This window comes from Miniopterus natalensis, chromosome 7 (assembly GCF_054644295.1).
Source record: "Miniopterus natalensis isolate mMinNat1 chromosome 7, mMinNat1.hap1, whole genome shotgun sequence".
Classification (NCBI taxonomy): Eukaryota; Metazoa; Chordata; class Mammalia; order Chiroptera; family Miniopteridae; genus Miniopterus; species Miniopterus natalensis.
In genome coordinates this window covers 16,386,741-16,407,464 of record NC_142087.1, presented here as the reverse complement: position 1 = coordinate 16,407,464, position 20,724 = coordinate 16,386,741, and the positions used below count along the sequence as shown (strand labels likewise).

The 20,724-nt window shown below is 45.1% G+C and overlaps 1 protein-coding gene and 1 non-coding gene across 2 annotated transcripts in view; one reads left to right on the top strand and one right to left on the bottom strand.

The window, feature by feature from the left end:
* The window catches only part of STK35 (serine/threonine kinase 35), a 40,001-nt gene extending 29,162 nt beyond the window's left edge, over nucleotides 1-10,839 (bottom strand). Inside the window, exon 1 of the mRNA XM_016215786.2 lies at nucleotides 10,332-10,839. Within this exon, the coding sequence (XP_016071272.2) occupies nucleotides 10,332-10,824 (493 nt within the window). The 5' untranslated portion in view covers nucleotides 10,825-10,839. The remainder of the gene's footprint in view (nucleotides 1-10,331) is intronic.
* A 5,692-nt stretch (nucleotides 10,840-16,531) lies between these two features.
* LOC107539342 (uncharacterized) overlaps nucleotides 16,532-20,724 on the top strand; it is a 41,202-nt gene continuing 37,009 nt past the window's right edge. Inside the window, exon 1 of the transcript XR_001603391.2 lies at nucleotides 16,532-19,593. This is a non-coding gene — a transcript (uncharacterized LOC107539342). The remainder of the gene's footprint in view (nucleotides 19,594-20,724) is intronic.

The following is a 20,724-nucleotide window of genomic DNA, read 5'->3' as shown; positions in this document are numbered from 1 at the left end:
ACTAACAATCAAAGTAATACAGGTAGAACCAGTTTAGGGCAGATGGTTTTTTTTAAAAAATCAGTTGTTTCCCATCTCATAATCCTCTTTCTAGGTCATCAGCTCTAATGGGCTGCGGTTCTTTATCTAAAAACACTATAAATGAAGTGGTGATCTGAATCCTGAATCAATCCAGACTCCAGAATACACACTCATAAACAGGAGGGCAAGAAACGCCTGCCGGAAAGGAAATGATTAAAAAGCGACCAAATCCCTACTGCGGAGGCCCCATAAGAAAAGAGTGCAGCTTTCTCACTGAAACAGTGGGGAAAAAGAGGGTGCGGAGTGATGATTATCTGATATACAAAGTTGGGAACCATGGCAACTGAAGTAAAAAGAAAACAAGTCTGCAAAACAGACTACAATGTAAGTCCAGGTTATGAGAACCCAGGGAAAGAGAAAAGTGCCCTAAGTGAGTGGGTGGGGCAGATGGGACCCAGGACAGAAGGGCTTGCTCTGGGAAGTGAGCTCAGCTCAGAAGCTACAGGAGGGGGCTGTTTATTGAGAGGAAAGCACTGGACAGGAAGAAGCATTCTCAGAATCAGACACAGCATCCGTGAGCATGACAGAATGGAAAACTGGGGAACACAGTTACTTGTCTCATAGACAAAAAAGTACTTCTTTGCACAGGCTTATTTCATGAGAAGCCCCAGCACGTTTTCACACAGAATCCTCAGCTGCCCACTAAAAAACAGAAGAGGCTGGTCAGAATTCCAGTCATTTCTTTCAGGCAGACGGCCTACCTGGGCCTCTCAGTTACCTCCCAGCAAGATGGAGGGGAAGGGATGTGGCACTGATGCCTTTCTCTCAGGAAGCAGGCCAAGCTGAAGTAACAGGAAGGGCACGGACCAGAAGGCAAAGAGTCCCATGGGTTTAATGAGTGGTGTCTTAGTTCAAAGGAAAACATGGGGAAACTGAGACCTGATGGCTAGAACTCTGGGCAAGTCCCTGAACCACTCTGGGCCTCAGTCGTATAATCTACCAAATGAGAACACCTACCGCACATATTACTGTGAGTTAAGGACGGGCATCACAAACATCCTGACTATCACTAACGTCATCATTCCTACCGGACCTCAGCCTAGTCCTAGGAAGTCACCAATTTCAACAATCCCAGTGCTTCAGGCCATGTGTTAGGCAAAAGATGAAACGGATCAGAAAATGAAAGTGGATGATTACATACCACATTTTGCAGGCCGTTACAGCCAAAACTCATGTTCTAGCCAGACCAGGCCACTTTTTTTTTTTTGAGCAATCTCCATCTAAAAAGCACCCCCCTCTCCAAATATGAATGTGCACCTCGGGGACCAGCTTGAATGCCAACCTACTAACATTTGCCTGATCTCTCAGGTAACTTCCCTCTTCCAAGCAGCCAAGGCCCTAGTCTTATATTTACCAAGGTGACTGAACTGGAGAAGGGAAACTGGTCAAACTTTTACAGAATTACCAAACACTGCTTCTGAGATTACACTAATTCCTAGAGACCTAAAATGTCACTGGGGTTCGCCAGTTGGAGTAGGGACTTACGGAGGTCAGGTGATGCACGGAGTTTTAGCACAGATCCATCACACAGTGGTCCCAGTGGGTCCCCACACCAATGTGTGGTAATTTCCCCAGTTTCAGGATGTGTAACTGGAATAGACACGTGCAGCAAGCAGTGGAATCCCCAAATGAAATTTACAGTTTTTTGAACCAATAGAAAAAATTACATTTTAAAAGTTTTATAATTCCCTTGTTTGACATAATCGGACAGTCCTATAAGATTAATGAGTTAAAAATTTTGCTTCCCAGAGGGGGAGAAAACAGTGAGTGTTATCTGGAGGTGGCAAGGATTCGAGGCAAATTAACCTTTGAGAGCCCACTGGATTACAGGCACTATTTCAAAGGCTCACTCATCTCACTGGGCACTGCTTTAGAGGTGGAAAACCCGAGAACAAGGAATAGGTGCTGTCCTGCCCAAGGAGCAGGGGACGGCAGGGAGGATGAGAATCGCTGCGAGCATGGTCCTTGAGCTGTCTCCCGGGATGAAGAGTGAGCAGAGCACAGCGGGATGTGAGCTTGCAGCAAAGGGGCCCAAGTAATCTGGGGCGATCACAGGAGAGCTGGTAGGAGACAGGCACAAATGAGGTTGGAGATGAAGCTGGAGTCAGGTCATGGGAAATGGTATCTGGCAGACAAAAGGACTTTAAGTTCAACTCGAAAAAATGGGAGTAACTAAAAGCTCCTGATCTGTTTTAGAAAGATATACTGCTTATTGAATCTAAGAAGTCATTGGTTTTAAGACATCTCATTTAAATAAGATCTACGGGCTGCTGACAACAAGGTGGTATGCCATTGACTGAGTTCTGACTTAAGAGATGTTAACATGTGAAAGAGCATATCTGAGAATTGATCAAACAGTTCCCTCTGGAAGCATGAGGAGTTGGAGATGGAAGACTTATCAGGTTTTGAAAGCCAAAGAAGAGAGGCTGGCAAGGGAGGGAGTAAGAAGGGGATGGGAGAAAGAGGTCTTAGAGGTTTAGAATTAATAGAAATTAGTAACTTATCACATGTTATGTGTGATGGACAGGAAGAATTCAGAGAGCACTCCAGCCAATCCTCTCTTCTTATTCCAAACCCCTATCTACTTAGATGATAATTATATCCCCTTTCACAGGTGAGGAAATTGAGCCTCAAAAGATTAAATAACTTGCCTATGGCCTCACAGCCAGGTAGCCTGGATTCTAACTGTGATGCTCCACTACTGTCTCTTAGTGCCAGCAGCAGAATTTAACACCTAGATGCTTTATTTCCACTTTGACTCAAGCTCCTTATTAAGTACACTCTTATGTACAGGATACCCTCAAAGAGTTTTAATGTTCACCCAGTCCCTAGTAGTGATGGTCCAACCACACGAGATTCAGGTTCATTTTCCAGTAGAGGACTAATTAAGATTTTGACTTAAATATGCTGAGATGCTAATTCGGCAATATGTATCACAAATCTTAAAAACGCTCAATCCAGTTGACATAAAAATCCTACTCAATTTATTCTAAGTGAAGAGTATCCAAAAGACAAAACACACAAAAAAATTTCCCACCACCAACAGCAACAAAAAAGGTACACCAAGCTCCAAACCCACCAGAACTGGTATCCATACAGCACAGTAAAGCGAAGAGCTGGAAGCAACTATCCAAGGGAAGTTAACCATACCATAAGCGAGTTTAATGCCAAGTAAAAAAACAAAACGAAGAATATAAAATGTTGAAGAAAAAGGATTAGAAAGGAAACTAGAAAAATGAAGTTTGAATTTGTTGACGCCAACCACCCATTTCTTGACCACTTATGGGTCGTACATTAATATATTTTAAAGAAGTGGCTCGGCTGAAGATCAGTCCTGAGAAGCTGCTGAAGACAAGGACCCATCTCAGCACGTCTTCCCAAGGAAGAGATGAGCATATAGATAAAGCTCTGGTCCCAGTCTCAATGACCTTGGGCTGTCACTATAAGAGGCTGGGGGTTGGAGGTCCAGCATCAACACAGCAGGGTGTGTTCAAAGTACTTCCTAAAACTAGTCAAATGTCATTGTGCACTACAGAATGGAACCCTTAGGGTGGCCGCCAGGGCAATATACGGAGTTCCAGAGAAGCCAAGAGGCCAATGCTGAACCACAGGCATAGCAGGAAGGGCAAGGAGACAGCAGGTCTGCAGTCAACACCATCCCCACTCTTCCACCTCCCTGGCTATGTGACCCTGCGCAAATGTCTTAAGATGCTATGAATCTGCTTCATTTTCCGTAAACTGGGAAGACACTTACCTCACTGGGTTGTTGTAAGGCTTAATTGTGACATACGAAGCATCTAGCCCAGTACCTGAATACCACAGCAGACCACTACTGTGTTCATTATAGCACTGTGCCCGGACACCCCTGGCAGCTGTCCATTATGGTCGTAAGAGAGTATGTCAGGAACAAGGGAACCAGAAAGCCCATCTGGATGTAAACCTAGAGCCTGACCCTGCGCTGGTGTGATACTGAACAAGTTACTTGATCCTGATGGATCGCTATTTTCCCACGTGTGATCCTAGGTTACAAAAACATTAACTGAAAGTGGGGAAGACTAACAAATGAAGGTGAAGATACTATGAAAGCTTAGCTACCAATGCTTGAACATTCCAGGGAACTTGTTAAAATGCAGCCTGCACCAGCCAGGCAGAGTGGGGAGTAACCCAGGCAGTCCTGGCTCATTTCTCTCTCCATAAGCAACGGGCCTCACCTCTCACCAGAATAGCTTCTGATTTACCTTCTTAAACGTCACCCTTCCCTCCCCTAAACTTAGTCCACATTCCTTGCAGCTGTTCCCCTCAGAACACCTCTCAGGCCGCAGGGAGGTAACATATCATATGCTGTGCCCACGTCCTTCAGTAGACTGGGCGTCGAGTGGAATGAAAGCAAATCTCTGGGCTCCCCCGTGTACCTCACACACAGCACTCAATAATTGGGTGGAATGAATCAAGGTAAGAATTGTGAGCTGGAGACTTAAACAAAGAAAAAGAACAGGCAAAGTTCTAGAATAGGGCATGCAGAATATGTAAATTAAAGACATCCAAAATTTGACAGTCACTAAGCAGGGCTCCTGGCCATAAGGACCCCAGAGGCCATATTGGAGGTGAAAATAAACTGATGTTCTATTAGGAGGCTAAGTTCTCCTTGAGAGTTTAGACACTATAAAAAGCCCTATCCAACACAACCCCAATTAACCAAAGCTCTCAATTAAGTAAGGGTTGTTTCTACCTCCTGCGACTGGTATTTAAAATCCCCAGTGCACACAGAAGGCAGGCAGTTGGTCGGCAGCAGAAGTCTGCGTGGTTGTCCCAAGACATTCAAGAGTAGAATGGAAAGGAGGTAAAGGGTCCCTGGCAGCTGAGACATTTAGAGAAGGCACTGACAGTAACCAGCAGTGCCACAAATACTGACTAATATATAATTAAAAATAAACAGTAGCCATTAGTTCCTGTGCAAAATACAATTATGCTCATTTAATGACCCAGAAGAAAAGAACCACTCAGAACTTAAGCCACCTGTCCCAAGAGCATAGCACGGCTATTAAGGAACTCAGACTCAATCTGGAACGCCTGGGCTTGGATCCGGGCCTGGTTAGCTTTTTCACCCTGGCAATTTCACTGACCTCAGTGCCTCAGTTGTCTCACCTGTAAAATAGGTGTAATTATAGTACTGACTTCCAAAGGTGGTTTTGAGGACTGAATCAGTTAATAGGTTAAAACCTTTAGAATAGACCTGGCACATTGCAATCAGTAAGTTTTTCTCTTATTAACAGGATAAAACTGGGACTAATGCTTCCCGACTCCAAGTGTTCTACTTTATCTCATTAATTTCCGAGGCCTTTAATGCAGCCTTTTATCTGTTACTGTCACAATAGCTGAAGATCACCATTCAGCTCTCTACTTTCACTGGGGAATCTCTAAACTCTGAGACTCCAAGCATAGCAGACAATTCAGAGTTGCTTTGTAGAGGCCTGGGCAGTGGTGGCCAGTGCTGAGCCTTAGGTTTCCCTAGGCACGCAACAGGCTGGTGGGACTTTGCAAGCTGACAACCAATCCACTGCTAAGACCCTGATCTGCCTTCCTTCTACTCTCCCCCTCAGCTTACTCAAATCTACTTCCTTTCCTGTTTCCCCTGGCCTCTATACTCCCAGAGGGAACCTCTTACTGTTTTCTAGGATACCCACCACTCATGAGCTTGCACTATCATTTGGGCATATGTCTTCTGTCCAAATGAGGAAAACTTTTGTGTAGCCTCCTGTAAATCCAGTGCCTAGCTCAGTCATCACTGGGCATCAGTGCACCGAAAAGACTATCTCCCAAGGGGTGAGATCCCCACCCATTTCAAGCCACCTAAAAGTTATCTTGAGAACAGCAAACATCTAATAATTGGTAAAGCAGAGCTACTGTTTACCAAGTTTGGATAAGCTAGGTTCCCAGCTTTCTAATTTGGTTTTATGAGCCTTGAGAATTTGTCCTGTTTTTTTTTTGTCCTTAGGATCAGTGTGTGCTTTAAGAGAAAGCACCAGAATTTGAGTTTGATGCTAACCTTAGGCTTGCCTGCTGTCTTTTCTCTCTCGCTTTTTTTGCCTGCTGTCTTCTAAGTGGCAGTAATCTTGAACTTAGTCCTAGGTGCTTTCAGGACAGGGTCCCTTAGCAATGGAAACAAGGAGATAAAATGAACTGTTGATGCCTTAACTTCTTTTGGTGAGAAGTACTTAAAAGTTAAATAAAGACACCAACTCATTAACCAAATAATTTACAGGATTGCTATTCTGGTGTTTAAAAGCCTGAAGGCTGGTTTGAATGCTACCACTAACTCCTTTGGGGCAAGTCCTGTGCCTTTCATGGGCTTCGGTTTCCTTCCCTGCGAAACAGAGACGGCCAGATCGACACCTAAGACTGCTTTTGACTGCAGCTTCTGTTGTCTACATAATGCTGTGGGTAGGACTTGTCCGCATATGTTCAGAGAAAAACAAAGGACAAACGTCTATTAAACAAAGTTGGAGAAGACCAAGAACTGCATTAAAGTTTCCCTTTTCTTACGGATATTGGATTATTTATATGTCAAATAATTTGTTAAGACTATTGAAATGCCTCTAAGTATTCACTAGAGAGCTGATATGAATGGGGGGAAAACACTATTCTCTATTTGGCCCAATTGTGAAATAAATTATTCCACCTCTTCTCTACCTATCCACATGGTCCTAGGCTCCCTTTTTAGAAGCCCACCTTCTCCACCAACTTCTGATTCTCATTCCTGTTAATTTACAACATTCTGTAGGAAGCCCTTGTTAATAAGCCAACCTGCTTTTTCCTCCTGTGACCTTGATTAGCATTTAAGTCTTCTACAAACTTTGCAAATTAAGTTCCTTTAGGGCAAGTTCAGACCATTCACTAACCATAGTGGAGGAGACAGCCCCAGAATGAAGAGCTTGTATAATACAGGTGAGCTAAATAACACTATAAGGATTCCAGTAAAAGAACAGAGTATACAGGCATACCTCATTTATTGTTTTGTTTTGTTTTGTTTTGACCAACTGAAGACCCTCCAGCAGCAAAAAGATGACTGGCTTTATTGTGGTGGTATGGAGCTATACCTCTTGAAGGAGGTATGCCTGTACGTGGAATTTGGTTCAATTGAGACCTTAAGGGAGATTAACACTTTAAAAATTTTTTTTACTGATTTCAGAGAGAGGAAGATAGAGGAGAGAGAAACATAAATGATGAGAGTCATTGACCGACTGCCTCCTGCATGTCTCCTACTGGGGATGGAGCCCTAAATCAGGTCATGTGCCTAGATGGGGAATCTCTGGGTTCATGGGTTGATGTTCAACCACTGAGCCACACTAGCTGGGCAAACTGACACTTTTTGGTCTGTTTCAAAATTATCCTAAATTGCCAAAGACTGGGACAAGGTGGCTGCAAAGGAGTTTCTATTTAATGACACTTGAACCAGATTATCTTTAAGATTCCTTCCAGTTCTAACATTTCTGAATGATATCAGTATATTGTATAAGTCAGCACCCCAGCTAAACTTTGGAAGCCGAAGCCAGGAAAATGGAGTAATCTGGGTCTTTGTTCACTTTAATATTTGTAGCACAAACAAAACCAACCAACCAAAAAACCCTGAATGCCTATTTACTGCTTCCTAAATTAACACTTGACGTGTAAATTTCAATGTTAGTTTCATAAGCAGAGGCAATGGCTTTACTCTTCTGTGCTCTAGCTCCAGCCCAGAACATTAGCTGACCCGTAACAGAGGCTCATACATTTAACACTCCAAACTACTGAAGGGACATATTATGTGACCTAAAGCAACATACTTCATTACTATAGGTGTTTTAGTTCACAAAGGAAGGAAGAAAATACCAGTGTTTCTGTCAACTTGGTGTTCCTGACAACACAGGAAATAGGATGTGTTCCATGTCAAACAAGTTTGGGAAACTTGAACAAGAACACTGTGAATCTCAAAAGGGATGGATGATGGTAGAAGATTCAAAATACAGCCTGAACTTGAGGCAGTGAATTCCTCCTTATCTGGAGCACTTACTGACACTCCCAGGCTGTATAGCAACCCTATGCCATGGGTACCCTTATGTTAGGGATAAAGGAATGCTCCCCACAGGTTTGAAACAACTTGTCCCAAGTCTCATGCAGTCAGTTCACACAAGCCATAACTAAAAGTGAGTCTAACTCCAAAGCCCATGGTATCAACCACTGTTGACTGTGGAGTTGTGACAAATTCTACAGGTGGGGAAAGTTTTAACAGTACAGTTGACTCTTGAACAAGGGCTTGAATGCACAGGTCCACTTATATGCTGAGATTTTTTTCAATAAATACTACAAATACATTTTTCTTCCTTATGATTTTCTTAACATTTTCTTTTTTTCTAGCTTACTTTATTGTAAGCATATCATATATAATACATCGGTAAGGCTTCCGGTCAACAGCAGGCTAATTAGTAGTTAAGTTTGGGAGAATCAAAAGTTATACACAGATTTTTGACTGTGTATGTGTGTGTGTGTGGGGGGGGGCTGAGGTGGGTGCCCCTAACCCCTGCGTTGTTCAAGGTCAACTGTAACTACTTAAAAGGAAAAAAAAGACTTCAAACCCAGGTTGAAGTTTCAAGACTGGCATCAATGAACCAAGAGTAGAAGGGGATCATTTGGCAAAGCAAATTCCCACACCCCAAGGTAGCTGGGTAATACTGAAGTTCAGACCACTCATTTTGGAGAAGACAGACTGAGAATGAATTGAAGAGCTTATAAAATACAGGTGAGCTAAAAGAATCTATTGGAAAGTCTTTTCAAAACAAATATATTCACACTGGGGGTGGGGTGGGCTTTTCAGGATGGATGAGGCCCGGATAGACTAATAGGAAGCCTGTTTTGAAAAAGGACTCCAGGCGATATTCACCATGTCCCTCAACCCACTGTCAAACACTGACTTGAAATAGGACAGGGAGTTCTCTTGGGATGTTTGTAGGATCTTAAAGTCAGGCAAAAGCTCCAAACAAAATGCCCTATCCAAACCCACCCCAAATCCTACCCATTCTTAAAGGTGAGCTCTAGTTCATCCTGGGATACGGAGGGGACCATTACCCATTTGAAAGGGTCTAGGCCTTAAATCAAGACAAATCTGGACTCACATCACTGGATCTATAAAAAAGTTTGTAAAGAAACCAGTAGTAAAATGTGACTTCCCTTACAAGCTGATTAACCTTCATCATTGTTCATGTTTAATTCTAATTTCTCCGTTTACAGAAAGAGGGGAGGACTTTTAGAATTATTATCTGTAAGTCGCTTCTGGAAGACATCTAGGACATAGCTGGGACTCAGATTAGTGACCTCTTCCCTGAAGAAGTCTCCTCAGACCCCTCTAGCCCACTGGCCCTCTCCTCTCTGAACAAATCCTTGGCTTCATTTAGCAAGAACAAGATGTGAGTACTGAGAGCTCAGGATGAACTCACTAACTGCAATGAAGCCTCAAACTAGGATTAGCCTTCCCGAGGAAGGCAAAGCCCCTCTGCTTCCCTGAGCCCTCTTTCCTACAAATAAAATCACTTCCAAGCCAATCTATTAAGAAACAGATTTAGGGATGTAAAATGGACGAAAAAATATGTTAGATATTGTTATGTCACAGCTCCGGGCCCACCTGGAGGATTATTATTCTGCAGGCCCCAGAGGACTCGGCCAGAAAACCGACAGTTTGCACGACTGCCCTGGGATGAGGGGCTGGCAGGCTCAGAGGGAAAGGAAGCAAGAGTTTGGGGGTGGAGCTGGGGGAGGGGGCTGCGAGGATATTTGGAACCAGACAGAGAAGGGGTGCGGGTAGGTCCAGTCAAGTTTCTTCTTTTTTGTTTGAGGGGAAAAGAAGGGGCCCTGGGGAGTGACGGAGCTTATGCAGTTCTTTCACCAACTCCGAACCCAACCCCCTCCACTACCCGACCACTCTTAAAAGTACTAGACGTTTCATAATAATGGCTCGCACGTATTGAGTACTTATTAAGACAATGATTAGAACTTAGCGAGCGCTTGTTATGAAAATACCAGCTAACGCTTGCGCCAGGGACTACCCGAGGTCCTGAGCCGAGCGGTGGGGCCCAACGCCTGGGCCCCGAAGAGGAGGGTGTGTCTGGGCCCAGGGTGACAGGACCGGGGCCTAGGGGTCCCCAGGCCACTTCGGGCCAAGCGGTCCACAGCAGCGGGCCCAGGCCCCGCGGGGGCGGGGTGGGCCGCAGCGCTCCTACCTTTGAGCGAGGTCTCAACCAGGCGCAGGTAAAGCTGCGAGCTCTTGTTGCCGTGGCTCATGCGCTGGGCCAGGCCGTTGCGCTGCAGGACGCACTCTTCAAACTGCACCACGTTCTGGTGGCGCCGCTTGAGACTGGTCAGAGCCCAGAACTCCGCCAGCGCCAGCTCCACGTTTTCCGGGGCATCGCAGCGGATCTTCTTGACCGCCACCCGGGCCCCGCTGCGCCCGGCCACTGCCTCGTAAACCACGCCGTAACTGCCGCGCCCGATCTCCGCCAGCAGGCTGTAGCGCGGCTGCGCGGCCCCGCCGCCCTCCGGCCGCCGCCGCGCCAGGCAGGCCTCGCCGGGGGCTTCGGCCGCCACCGGATCCATGGCCTGGGCCGCAGCCACCGGCCTCAGCTTCGCGCTGGGCGCCCGCGGCACTGGGCTTCGCCTTTTCCGCTCGGGGCTTTGTGTACCTCTGCGGGCGCCGTCCTCCTTCCCCGTTTCCATGGCTGCGGGCGGCGGGGGTAGCAGCAACGGCCCTGCCCGGGCCCCCCCTCCCTCATCCCTCCGTCCGGCCCCTGGACGCGGAGGAACGGGAGCTTGGATTGTGACCTGCGGGTGCAAGAATCGGTTAAACGACCAGGCCGAGGCGGGGAGGCCAGGAGCCCAGGCCACAGAGCGCCCCTGCCCCTCCTCCTCCACCTCCGGCCGCCGCGGCCCCTTTAAGACGGAAGCCACCGCGGCTGATAGAACCTGGGAGGGGAGGGGAAAGTGGGAAAGACGAAACCACTGGCCGGGGCTCAGAGGGGAACCGGAAGGAAAAGCAACCTCCCTCCACCTTCTCGGTTAATTTGTCCTGCAGGAGTTGGGAAAACAAGTTCTAACAGACTTCACGACTTAATAAAATCGCCTTAAGAAGCAATTGGGACTGTGGAAATCTTTTTTTCCTGCCTGCCCCGCTGTGGGACTCCCCCTCCCTGCGGCCCGCCTGGCGTTCTCCAGCGTGTAAACCGTCCATTGAATTAAGCCGGAGCGGACCCGAGCGGACCGATCCACGTCTCCGAGGGCAGCGGGTGGAGAGGATTGGCTTAAACCCCGGCGTCCCTGAGCGCGCCAAATCCGGGGCCCGGCTGCCCTTCCCGCGGGCGCGCGGCGGTGGGGGTAGCTCCAGCTTTGGCGCTAACGTTCACTCCGCACGCCGCGCCCTTACCTGGCCCGAGCCCCTCCACTTCCGGGCGGCGGGGTTCCCCCCTGGAGTGTCCGGCTGGGGATGGTCCGCTCCCGGCCGGGGCTGCCTTCGGTACCGAGCCACGCGAGAGGCGATGGCCTGCGCCGGGCTTGCGCCGGGACCTGGCGCTGCCCAGGAGGTAGCGGCGGCGCGCGCGGGCGAGGGCCCGGCGCCCAGGCTCCCGCGGCTCTCCACGTGCTCGCGCCAGCTGATCCCTTTACATAACCTTTTTATATAAGCCGCGCCTTCCGCCCGCGCTCGGGCCAGCGGGGGCTCCTGGTGGCCCATTCCCCGGAGGCCGGCCGAGCGCCGCCCGCCCGGGTCCTGCCGCGGTCCACGGAGCAGCCGCAGACGGGGCCAATCACAGGCGAGAACACCCGGCCTACAAAAGTAGGCGCCAAACTCCCGCGCCCCGCCGCGCCCGCCGGTCCCGGCCCCCGCCCCGCCTCCGCCCGCAGCCTCCGCTCGCCGCCGCCGCGGGAGGACCGCCTGCGCTCAGTAGGCGCTTAATAAGCAGCTTGCTCGACGGGATTAGTCGGTTTGATTGATTTATAATAGCTTCTTCCTGGGAACCGCCGGGACGAGGTTGGAATCCACCCCCCGCCTCCAGTGAGCCCTTTAGTCTTGGGTAAATCATTCCTGAGATCCGAGCCTCATTTTCCTCATCTGCAAAATAGGTAGACTGAGCCTTACCTCCCAGGGTTGCATGGAGTTTTGAATATTTTGGTCACTGCTCTGTACCCCAGTGCCTAGTAAGTGCCCAATATTTGTTACCTGAGTGTACAGATATTTATTAAATTCCTCGAATTGCTAGGCATCTTTCTAAGTCGCTGGGGAAAGAGAAGCGAACAAGGTAGAACCTCAAGTTTCTACCTTGAGGTTCTGTGCCATGTGAGACAAGTCATGTGGGTCACCTTGGGCAAGTCATTCGCGTGTGTCCATTGGTCATCTGCAAGATGGGAAGAACCGTAGTTGCAAGGTTCACTGAGGTTATACACTTAAAGCCCTTAGAACTGGACAGGGCCTTGCACACAATAAATAGGTATTAAAGACACAGGATAGCTTTTGACAATAAGTGTGATGGAGAAGAATGAGCTAAAGAGTGCCTGGGGGTTGGGGACAGGCCACTTCTGATAGTGTGGTCACTTAAAGACTTATTTTTTTTACATGTAAAATTTCAAAGGTATGTATAAATTGCAAGAATAGTGAAGAATTCTCATACATTTCAACCAGAATAACAAATTGTTATATTTTGCTGCATTTTTATTATCATGTTCTCTCTTGTGTGTATGTGTATAAAACATGAATTTTGTTTATTCCTAAATCATTTTAGAGTAAGTTTCAGACATCATGTCCCATTATCACTCTGTGTATACTTCCTGGGAACAAGGACATTCTCTTGCATAATCTCAGTACAATTATCAAAATCAGGGATTTTAATAATGATGTGATTCTTTTATTTAATACACTTTCTACATTTAAATTTGCTAATTGCCCCAATAATGTCCTTTAAGGTATTCCCAAGGATTGATCTAATTAAGGATCGATTGTTGCATTTAGTTGTCATGTCTCTTTAGTTTCCTTTAATCTGGAAAGGCAGTTAGTTACTTGGCCCTTCTTTGTCTTTCATGACCGTGACATATTTGAAGAGTACTGGAGAGTTATTTTGTAGATGTCCCTGAATTTGGATTTGGCTGGTATTTTCTCATGATTAGATTCAGGTTACGCATTTTATCAGGAGTACCACAGAAAGTTGTGCTCTCAGTGTATTACAGTGGGAGGCACATGACATTGGTTTGTCCCAATATTGGTGATATTAACTTTGATCATTTGATTAAGGTGGTGCCTGTCAAGGTACTCCACAGAAGAGTTAACTATTTTTCCCTTTGTAACTTTTGGGCATCTTATGGGAAGATATTCTGAGACTATCCTGTTCTTCACTGGACTTTTACCCATTGATTTTAGCATTCACTGATGATTCTTATCTGAATCTATCATTATTGTTGTTGCAAAATGGTGATTGAAAGACCTCTGTATTAGTCTGCCAGGTCTGCCCACAACAAAATACTACAGACTGGTGGCTTAACAGAAATTTGTTTTCTCACAGTTCCGGGGCGGTAGAAGTTCAAGATCAAAGTGTTGGTAGGTTGGGTTTCTCCTGAGACTTCTCTCCTTGGCTTACAGATTGCGTGCCTTCTGACGTGTCTTCACAAGACCTTTCCTGGGATATCTTTTCCTCTAGAACAAGTGGGAAGTCCAGCCCGAGAGCCATATATGGCCCGAGAAATCATTTAGTCCAGCCCTGCCAAGGCAACTGCAGGTGGGACTCGAAATTCAATAAATCTAGGAGCTTTTGTCATAGCTGATTTTTAAGTTGATAATTTTGTATGGCCCTCGAACGATATTATAAATATCCAAATGGCCCTTGGCAGAAAAAAGGTTCCCCACCCCTGCTCTAGAAGGACATGTTATATTGGATTAGGGCCTCACCCTAATGGGCTCAGTTTAATTTAATCTCTTTACTGACCTTCAAATATGTTACCTGCTAAGGTCCTGGGGGGATGTGAATTCAACATGCAAATTTGGGTAGGGGTGAGGTTGGGGGAAGACACAATTCAGTCTATAGCAGTCTCTTTGGAATATGACCTGTGAGACCTGAAGCCAGCCATGCTAAAACTAGTGGAAAGGCATTTAAGGAAGAGCAAACTAGTGCAGAAGCCACAAGACAGGAACAGGATGGATGTTAAACTTCAGCCAATTGGTGAGACCTTCAAATTGTACAATCACTTTCGGGAAAAGAATTTGGCAGTTTTTGTACATCTACCCTATGGCCCAGCAATTCCATGCTCAAATGAAATGAAAACTTACGTTTGCAAATACATTTGCATAAGAACGTGTATAGCACTTTTCCCGAAAGAGTCCCAAACTGGAAACACTCCAATGTTTATCAAGAACTGAAAGGATAACCAGGCTGTGGTATTTCTATACCATGAAATGCTGCTTAGGGGGAGAAAAGGAATGAAGTATTGATACAACAATGTGGATGCCTCAAAATAATTACGCTGAGGGAAAGAAGCCAGGCACAAAAGTGAACATACTGGATGATTCTAATAAACAATTCTTGAAAATGCAGACTAGTTTGTAATGAGATAAAGCACATCAGTAGCTGGGGTAGGAAGGTACAGGAGGAAACTTCAGGGTGATGGATATGTTCATTATCTTGAAATTATCTTGTGCTCATAGTTTCAAGGGGGAGCATATGCTAAAACACTTCAAATTGTATACTTTAGATAGGTGCAATTTATGTCCATTAATTTTACAGCTTCACCTCAATAAAGCTATAAAAAAATGAGGGGAAAAGAATATATACAAAACTGATCCATGCCGGCAGAAATTACACCAGTGATTATCTTTGGGGTGAGAACTGACCACTAAGGGACACAAGGGAATTTTCTGGGTGATGGCATTTTGTTGTACGCATATTATACTGCAATAATGTTGATTTAAAAGATGAGAAAACAACCTTGCTGCCAGAGTCAACTGTATCTTTACTTAGAGCTTCGAAGGACCAAAGGCTGCATGGTGCTTAGGCAGGGCTGGCCGGTTCCTGCAGTCACTGGCCCTGTAGGTTGAGCAAGGCCAGTGGAATCTTTCTTCTGGTTAGTTACTTGACCTGAATTTTCAGAGAGATGGGGTCTGACATTCTAAGAGAACCACAAGGCTTGTAAATCCTTTTGTATGCTATGAGAAGGACCAGGCTACTTGCAAAATTGTTGCTGGTTTGACCTTTTGTTGTTTTTCCTTAAGTTTCAGCAGTAACCTATTCTTACTCTTATGGCTAATAGCCACCTTTTACTAAAGTTTTTATTTGTCAGGCGCAGAAATGAGCAGAGAATTCTTATGTCAATCCTGTGATGTAATTACTATCATTAGCTCCATGTTACAGGTGAAGAGACTGAGGGAGGAGGTAACACAGCTGGGGTTTGAACTGAGACCCCAGGCTTTTCACGCCACCTGACCCTGCTCAGCTCTCCCCAAGACAAGCATTTTCAACAAGCACACCTACCTCCATATCCCTGGAGCCTCAGATGTGCTGGACACATGGCTGCAGCTCAATATTTAGTGACAGAAGAAATGGGTGGGCAGCAGTGAGCCTTTAGCCCTTTCAGTAGGACCCTGCCTTCGAGGGACTGACAGAAAATAAGACATAATGGAATTATGTGATTCCAAATCACAGTAGTTCCAAGGAGGACAATAAAGCAGGTAGAGGGATAGCACGGGACCCAGTAGGTGCTGTTTTAGAAACCTCCCCAAGGAGGTGACCTTTGAGCAGAGACCTGCCTGAAGTGAAAGAGTCAGCCAGATGCAGGTTTACTAGAGGAGTTTCCCACAGCAGAGGAAAGGGTGCAGCAGCCCTGAGAGGAGAGCTGGGAGGAGGCCCGTGTGCTGGAGCGAAGGGAATGGGGAGGAACTGTGGGAAATGAGGGGAGAGAGGTGGGGTGGGGGTGGGGGGCTGTCATGAGGCAGGGACTTGTGGGCCATGGTGAGGACTTGGGACCTGTCAAGCATTTGCAGTATTTCACGCACCATGGGCAGCGGTGTAGTTGGAGAGAGTTGACACTCAGGTAGGATGTTATGCTAAGGACTGTCGCAGAGTGAGAAGGCAGAATGGTGACGCTCCCTTCCCCTCTGTGTACTTGAGGGGGTGAGAAGCAGCCTCGGGGGTGGTTCATGGGAAAGCAGGAGGCTCTGGCCTGGGAAGGGAAAGTTGGGTGGCAGGGAGGCCTGCGGGAGGATGGAAACTGGGGAGGGGCTGAGACTGCTCTGGGCAGAGTGAAAGGATAGCTGGAAATGGGGCAGGGCTGGGCTCTGGGGGCTGGGGGTGGCGTGGGCTGTGGCAGGGAACCCTGCGAAATGGCAGTTGGGGGGAGGGGAGGGGTTAAGGGAAGAGAAGCTGACGGGTCCAGGAGGGGGACTTCAGAGGGCCATGGAGGTACTGAAGGACAGAAGCTTGAGATGGCTGCCTTGAGGGCCATCTCCAAGAAAAAATGGAGCTTGTCATGCTGCCTAGCACCACGCAGCTCACAGCAACTATGTGGGAGAGATGGATAGTCCCCGTTTTATGAATGGCAAGATTGAGCCTCGGAAACTTACATCACAAACTGGTGGAATGGCTGGGATTTGAACCCTGGCAGCCTTAGGTTTTTGCATCCAAGCTTGTAACCATTTTATAGATGTTTTCAAGCTTGAGTGCGTATCAGCATCACCTGGAGGGCTGGTTAAAGCCCAGATCGCTGGGCCCCACCCCCAGAGGCTAATCAGTAAGGCTTGGGTAGGGCTTGATCAGGCACATTTCTAACAAGGTCCCAGATGATGCTGATGCTGATATTGCTGGCTCAGGGACCACACTCTGACAATATTACTATACACTACACTACAACTGCCCCTAGAGTGAGCGCAGAGCTGAGGCGACTATTTCTCAGAGCTGGCAGAGAATTTAGGGTGAAAGTGGAACTATTACATAGGAAACTAAGCAAATAAGACATGAGGTGATGATTAAAGGCAAGACAACAAAAATAATTTATAAGAAAAACATAGTAATCATCGTAAACTACAAGGCTCAGCTGGAAATAATATTACATTGTCATTATAATGTAAAAACAACACATTGATTTAACCAAAAATTATGATATAATTATTTGGGGAAAATTGGAGAGGGTGTGTGTGTGTGTGTAGAGAATAAAGAGAGGAAAACTAAATTCTTCCATAGCTGTAAGTTAATAGAAAAGGTCTAAAAGTAGAATATCTTGAAGGTAAAACAGTAATCCGGATTGAAGAGGTAACCACAGAATACCTAAGTATTGCTTCATAGGATGGGACTTGGGGGTGGGACAAAGGATTTTTGTTATAAGCCTTGTAGTAGTATTTAACTTGAAGAGTAACTAATCTTAAACTTCTGTATATTTATTACTAGGGTTAAAATTAAAAGTAAAGGTAAAAGTGGGCGTGGGCTGTAGCCACCACTGAAGCAGCCTGTCAGCTTGGTGGCGCTGTTCAGCCTCTGGCCATGAGGTTCACCTGTTGTCCTGCATGACCTAAAAGCATCTGGAGGGTTACAAGTAGTCAGTGCCCAAATCCCACCCTAGGGACACTGCACTAGAGACACTGCCCCCAGTAAGACAGCCAAGAGGGCCTCTTGTATGGTCTGAGTCTCAGAATACAGTGATGGAAGCAAATACAGCCTCCCTGTTTCAAATTTCAAAGGTTCTTCCATCAGCCACTGAAAAGGCTCAGAAATCCCACCATTTCTTCCTCTCTTATCTGGGAACTGCATGGAAATTCTTTGTCAGGCTACATTTGCAGCAGAAAATTGGTTGCTAAGTTCTTAGCAGTTGTTTATGCAGAACTGGTGGGGCAAAGTCTTTAATTCTGTAACTACTGGGACATTCAGAATAAATGATCGGGGCATCTGGTTGAAATGTACACAACTGTAAGGCCACAAATTACACTCATTGATCAAAGTGTAAAGCAATAACAGCCTTTTAGGAAGGCAAATTGATCATTCATTATTTATTAATGTGTTTTAAAGTTAATATACTTTGGTCCAGCAATTTCATTCCTGGGATTTATCCTATAGAATACTTACCCATGTGAAACAACATATGTGCAGCAAGGATTTTGGCGGTCATTTGTAATAGTAAAATATTGGGAATACTCAAGTACCAGAGGCAGGAGATTAGTTACGTGCCACCACACATTTGAATATGAGGTAGAAAGAAGGAATTAGCTCTGTATGTACTCCCTCAGAACAAATATTCACTGTGTATTTGTACATAAAAAGCAAATGTAAATAGGATTTATAGTGTGACCTCATATTTTATTTAAATATGTATACATAATCACTAACCTTATTTGAGTTGTATATCTGTATTCGAAGCTGTCCTAAGTGCTCTATGTAGACTAAATTTATTATTCCAATAATCTATAGGGTAGGTTTTATGATCATCTCCATTTTTTGGAGAAATTGAGGCACAGACAGGTTATGTGACTTTATCACGGCCATGCTACTTGGAAGGTGGAGCTTGGATTCAAACCCAGGCATATCTGATTCCAAAGCTTGTGATCATAAACCATCACATGATACAGCCACTGTACTTATGTACTTATGTGTGTTTATGCACACATAAAGGAGACATTTGGATAAATAATACTCTAGATGACAAGAAACACTCTTTAGATGATTCTTTCGCTATCAACATTTTTGTATGATTTGACCTTTTTATGTATGTATTTTGGTGTTAAGTTAAAATACATTTTTGCAGGTATGAAAAAAAAGAATAAAATTCAGTTAAGAAAATAACATGCAATGATGCAGACTGCATCCCAACGCTTATTTGCTCAATGAGCACTGATTAAGCTCCTACTGTTTGCCAGCTTGGGGACTTAGATGAATAAAACTTAGTGTGTGTGATGGAGGAACTCATTGTCTAGTGAGGACACAAAGAAAGAAATATCCAGTCCACAGTCTTTTCTGGCCCTATTGCACTGTGATTTTACTTTAGATTTTGGTCAACCAGTGAAAAATGGGGCTGCACCATAGATGTCAATAGTCCAAGTGTTGCCTCTCTCAACTAATGGGAACCAGGTGCTGTGCTGGGCCCTGCATATTATACACAGCCTTTCTTTCTCTATAAAATTTATTGCTTCAACCAACATTTACTGGGCAATAGGCCCGATGTGTAAGTTGGGGATTCTGGGATGACTGAGACAAATTCCCTGCTGGCAAAATCTGGTATTATGAGGAAAACTTGTCATGTTTATAAATAGTGTCAGTTCCCCATTGGTGAAAAAATAATAACTAAATTTAAAAGCACTTACCAGGCACTGGTTCATACATCTTAGATATACTAATTTATCGAATTCTTAACCTTGTGATATGCTATTATTCTCTGTCTTTTACAGATGAGGAAACTGGGGCACAGGGAGGTTAGGCAGCTTGCCCAAGATCACACAGCTAGTAGGTAGAAGATCAGGGAATTTCAATCCAGGTAAGTGCTTGGAGGAGCATGGCTGAAGAGACCAGCTTGTGGTAGAACAATCATAATAAAAATAGTATCAACAACCGTAACAGTACCTCTCACAATCGCACAGAGCTTTGTGAGTCTTAAGTGCTTGCACAGAGTTGTCTCAGTATTAGGTGGTCCCCAAAGATAAAGTGACCCTCTGGTTTTTCACAGTGAGAAGATTGCCAAAAAGAAAATGTTTGGGGGGCCAACTTGAATATATACATTCTTAAGGCTGTGGATGAGATAATCAAATGTCTATGTAGAATATTTATTATTTTAGGTGTACACATACTTTCAAGATTATTGTTATTTAAATAATATATTTAAAAATATATTATGTATTAATAAGTAATATATTACTTTAGAAACACTGTTTTTTCTCCCCGACGCTTGCATTTAGCAGAGCAGTTTTATTCTATGTCTTCTTGTTGTGTACCTTTGATCTCAGTATTTTTATTATCACTGGGGATGGTTTCTGAATCACCCCTCACCTCTTAGATCACATAAATTTCACTTCTATCTAACTTGTTTGTGATCCATCACTTTTTGAGCCTTTATACAATGCTGCCTCTGAAATGTTTTATCCTCAAAGTCCCAGTTCACTCATTCTTAGGACAGTATTGTTTTTCTTTGTGTCCTATTGATTTATATTTGTGATCACAGCGTCTTAACATTTTAATGTATTGCTTTTAAAAGGCCCCTTTATAAGGGTATGAGGTCAAACCTCCAGTATTTTGACCACATCTATGTCAAAAATTGTTTGCTTTTTTTTTTTTAACCATTTCCTTCAGGTGACTTCTACTAATTGGTCTTCCACAAACAGTACTTTGTTGCTTAAAATAAAGTAATTGAGAGAGCCTAGGGAATATGAAAGATTCTGTGAGCTTTCCTAGGAACTTAAAGATAAGGCAACCCCTTTTTTCTTCTGAGGGCTACTCTTTGGGGAAAAACACCCTGCCTTATATCTAGGCATAGACCACATGTTAAACTCATCTGTTAAACATGGCAGACTTGCCTGTACACATCTGTGTGGTGAGCACTGTCCTCAACGCACGAGTAAGTCGAGTCTCAGATGAGAAGTGACTTGCTCAAGGTGTCTAGCAGGTGACTGAT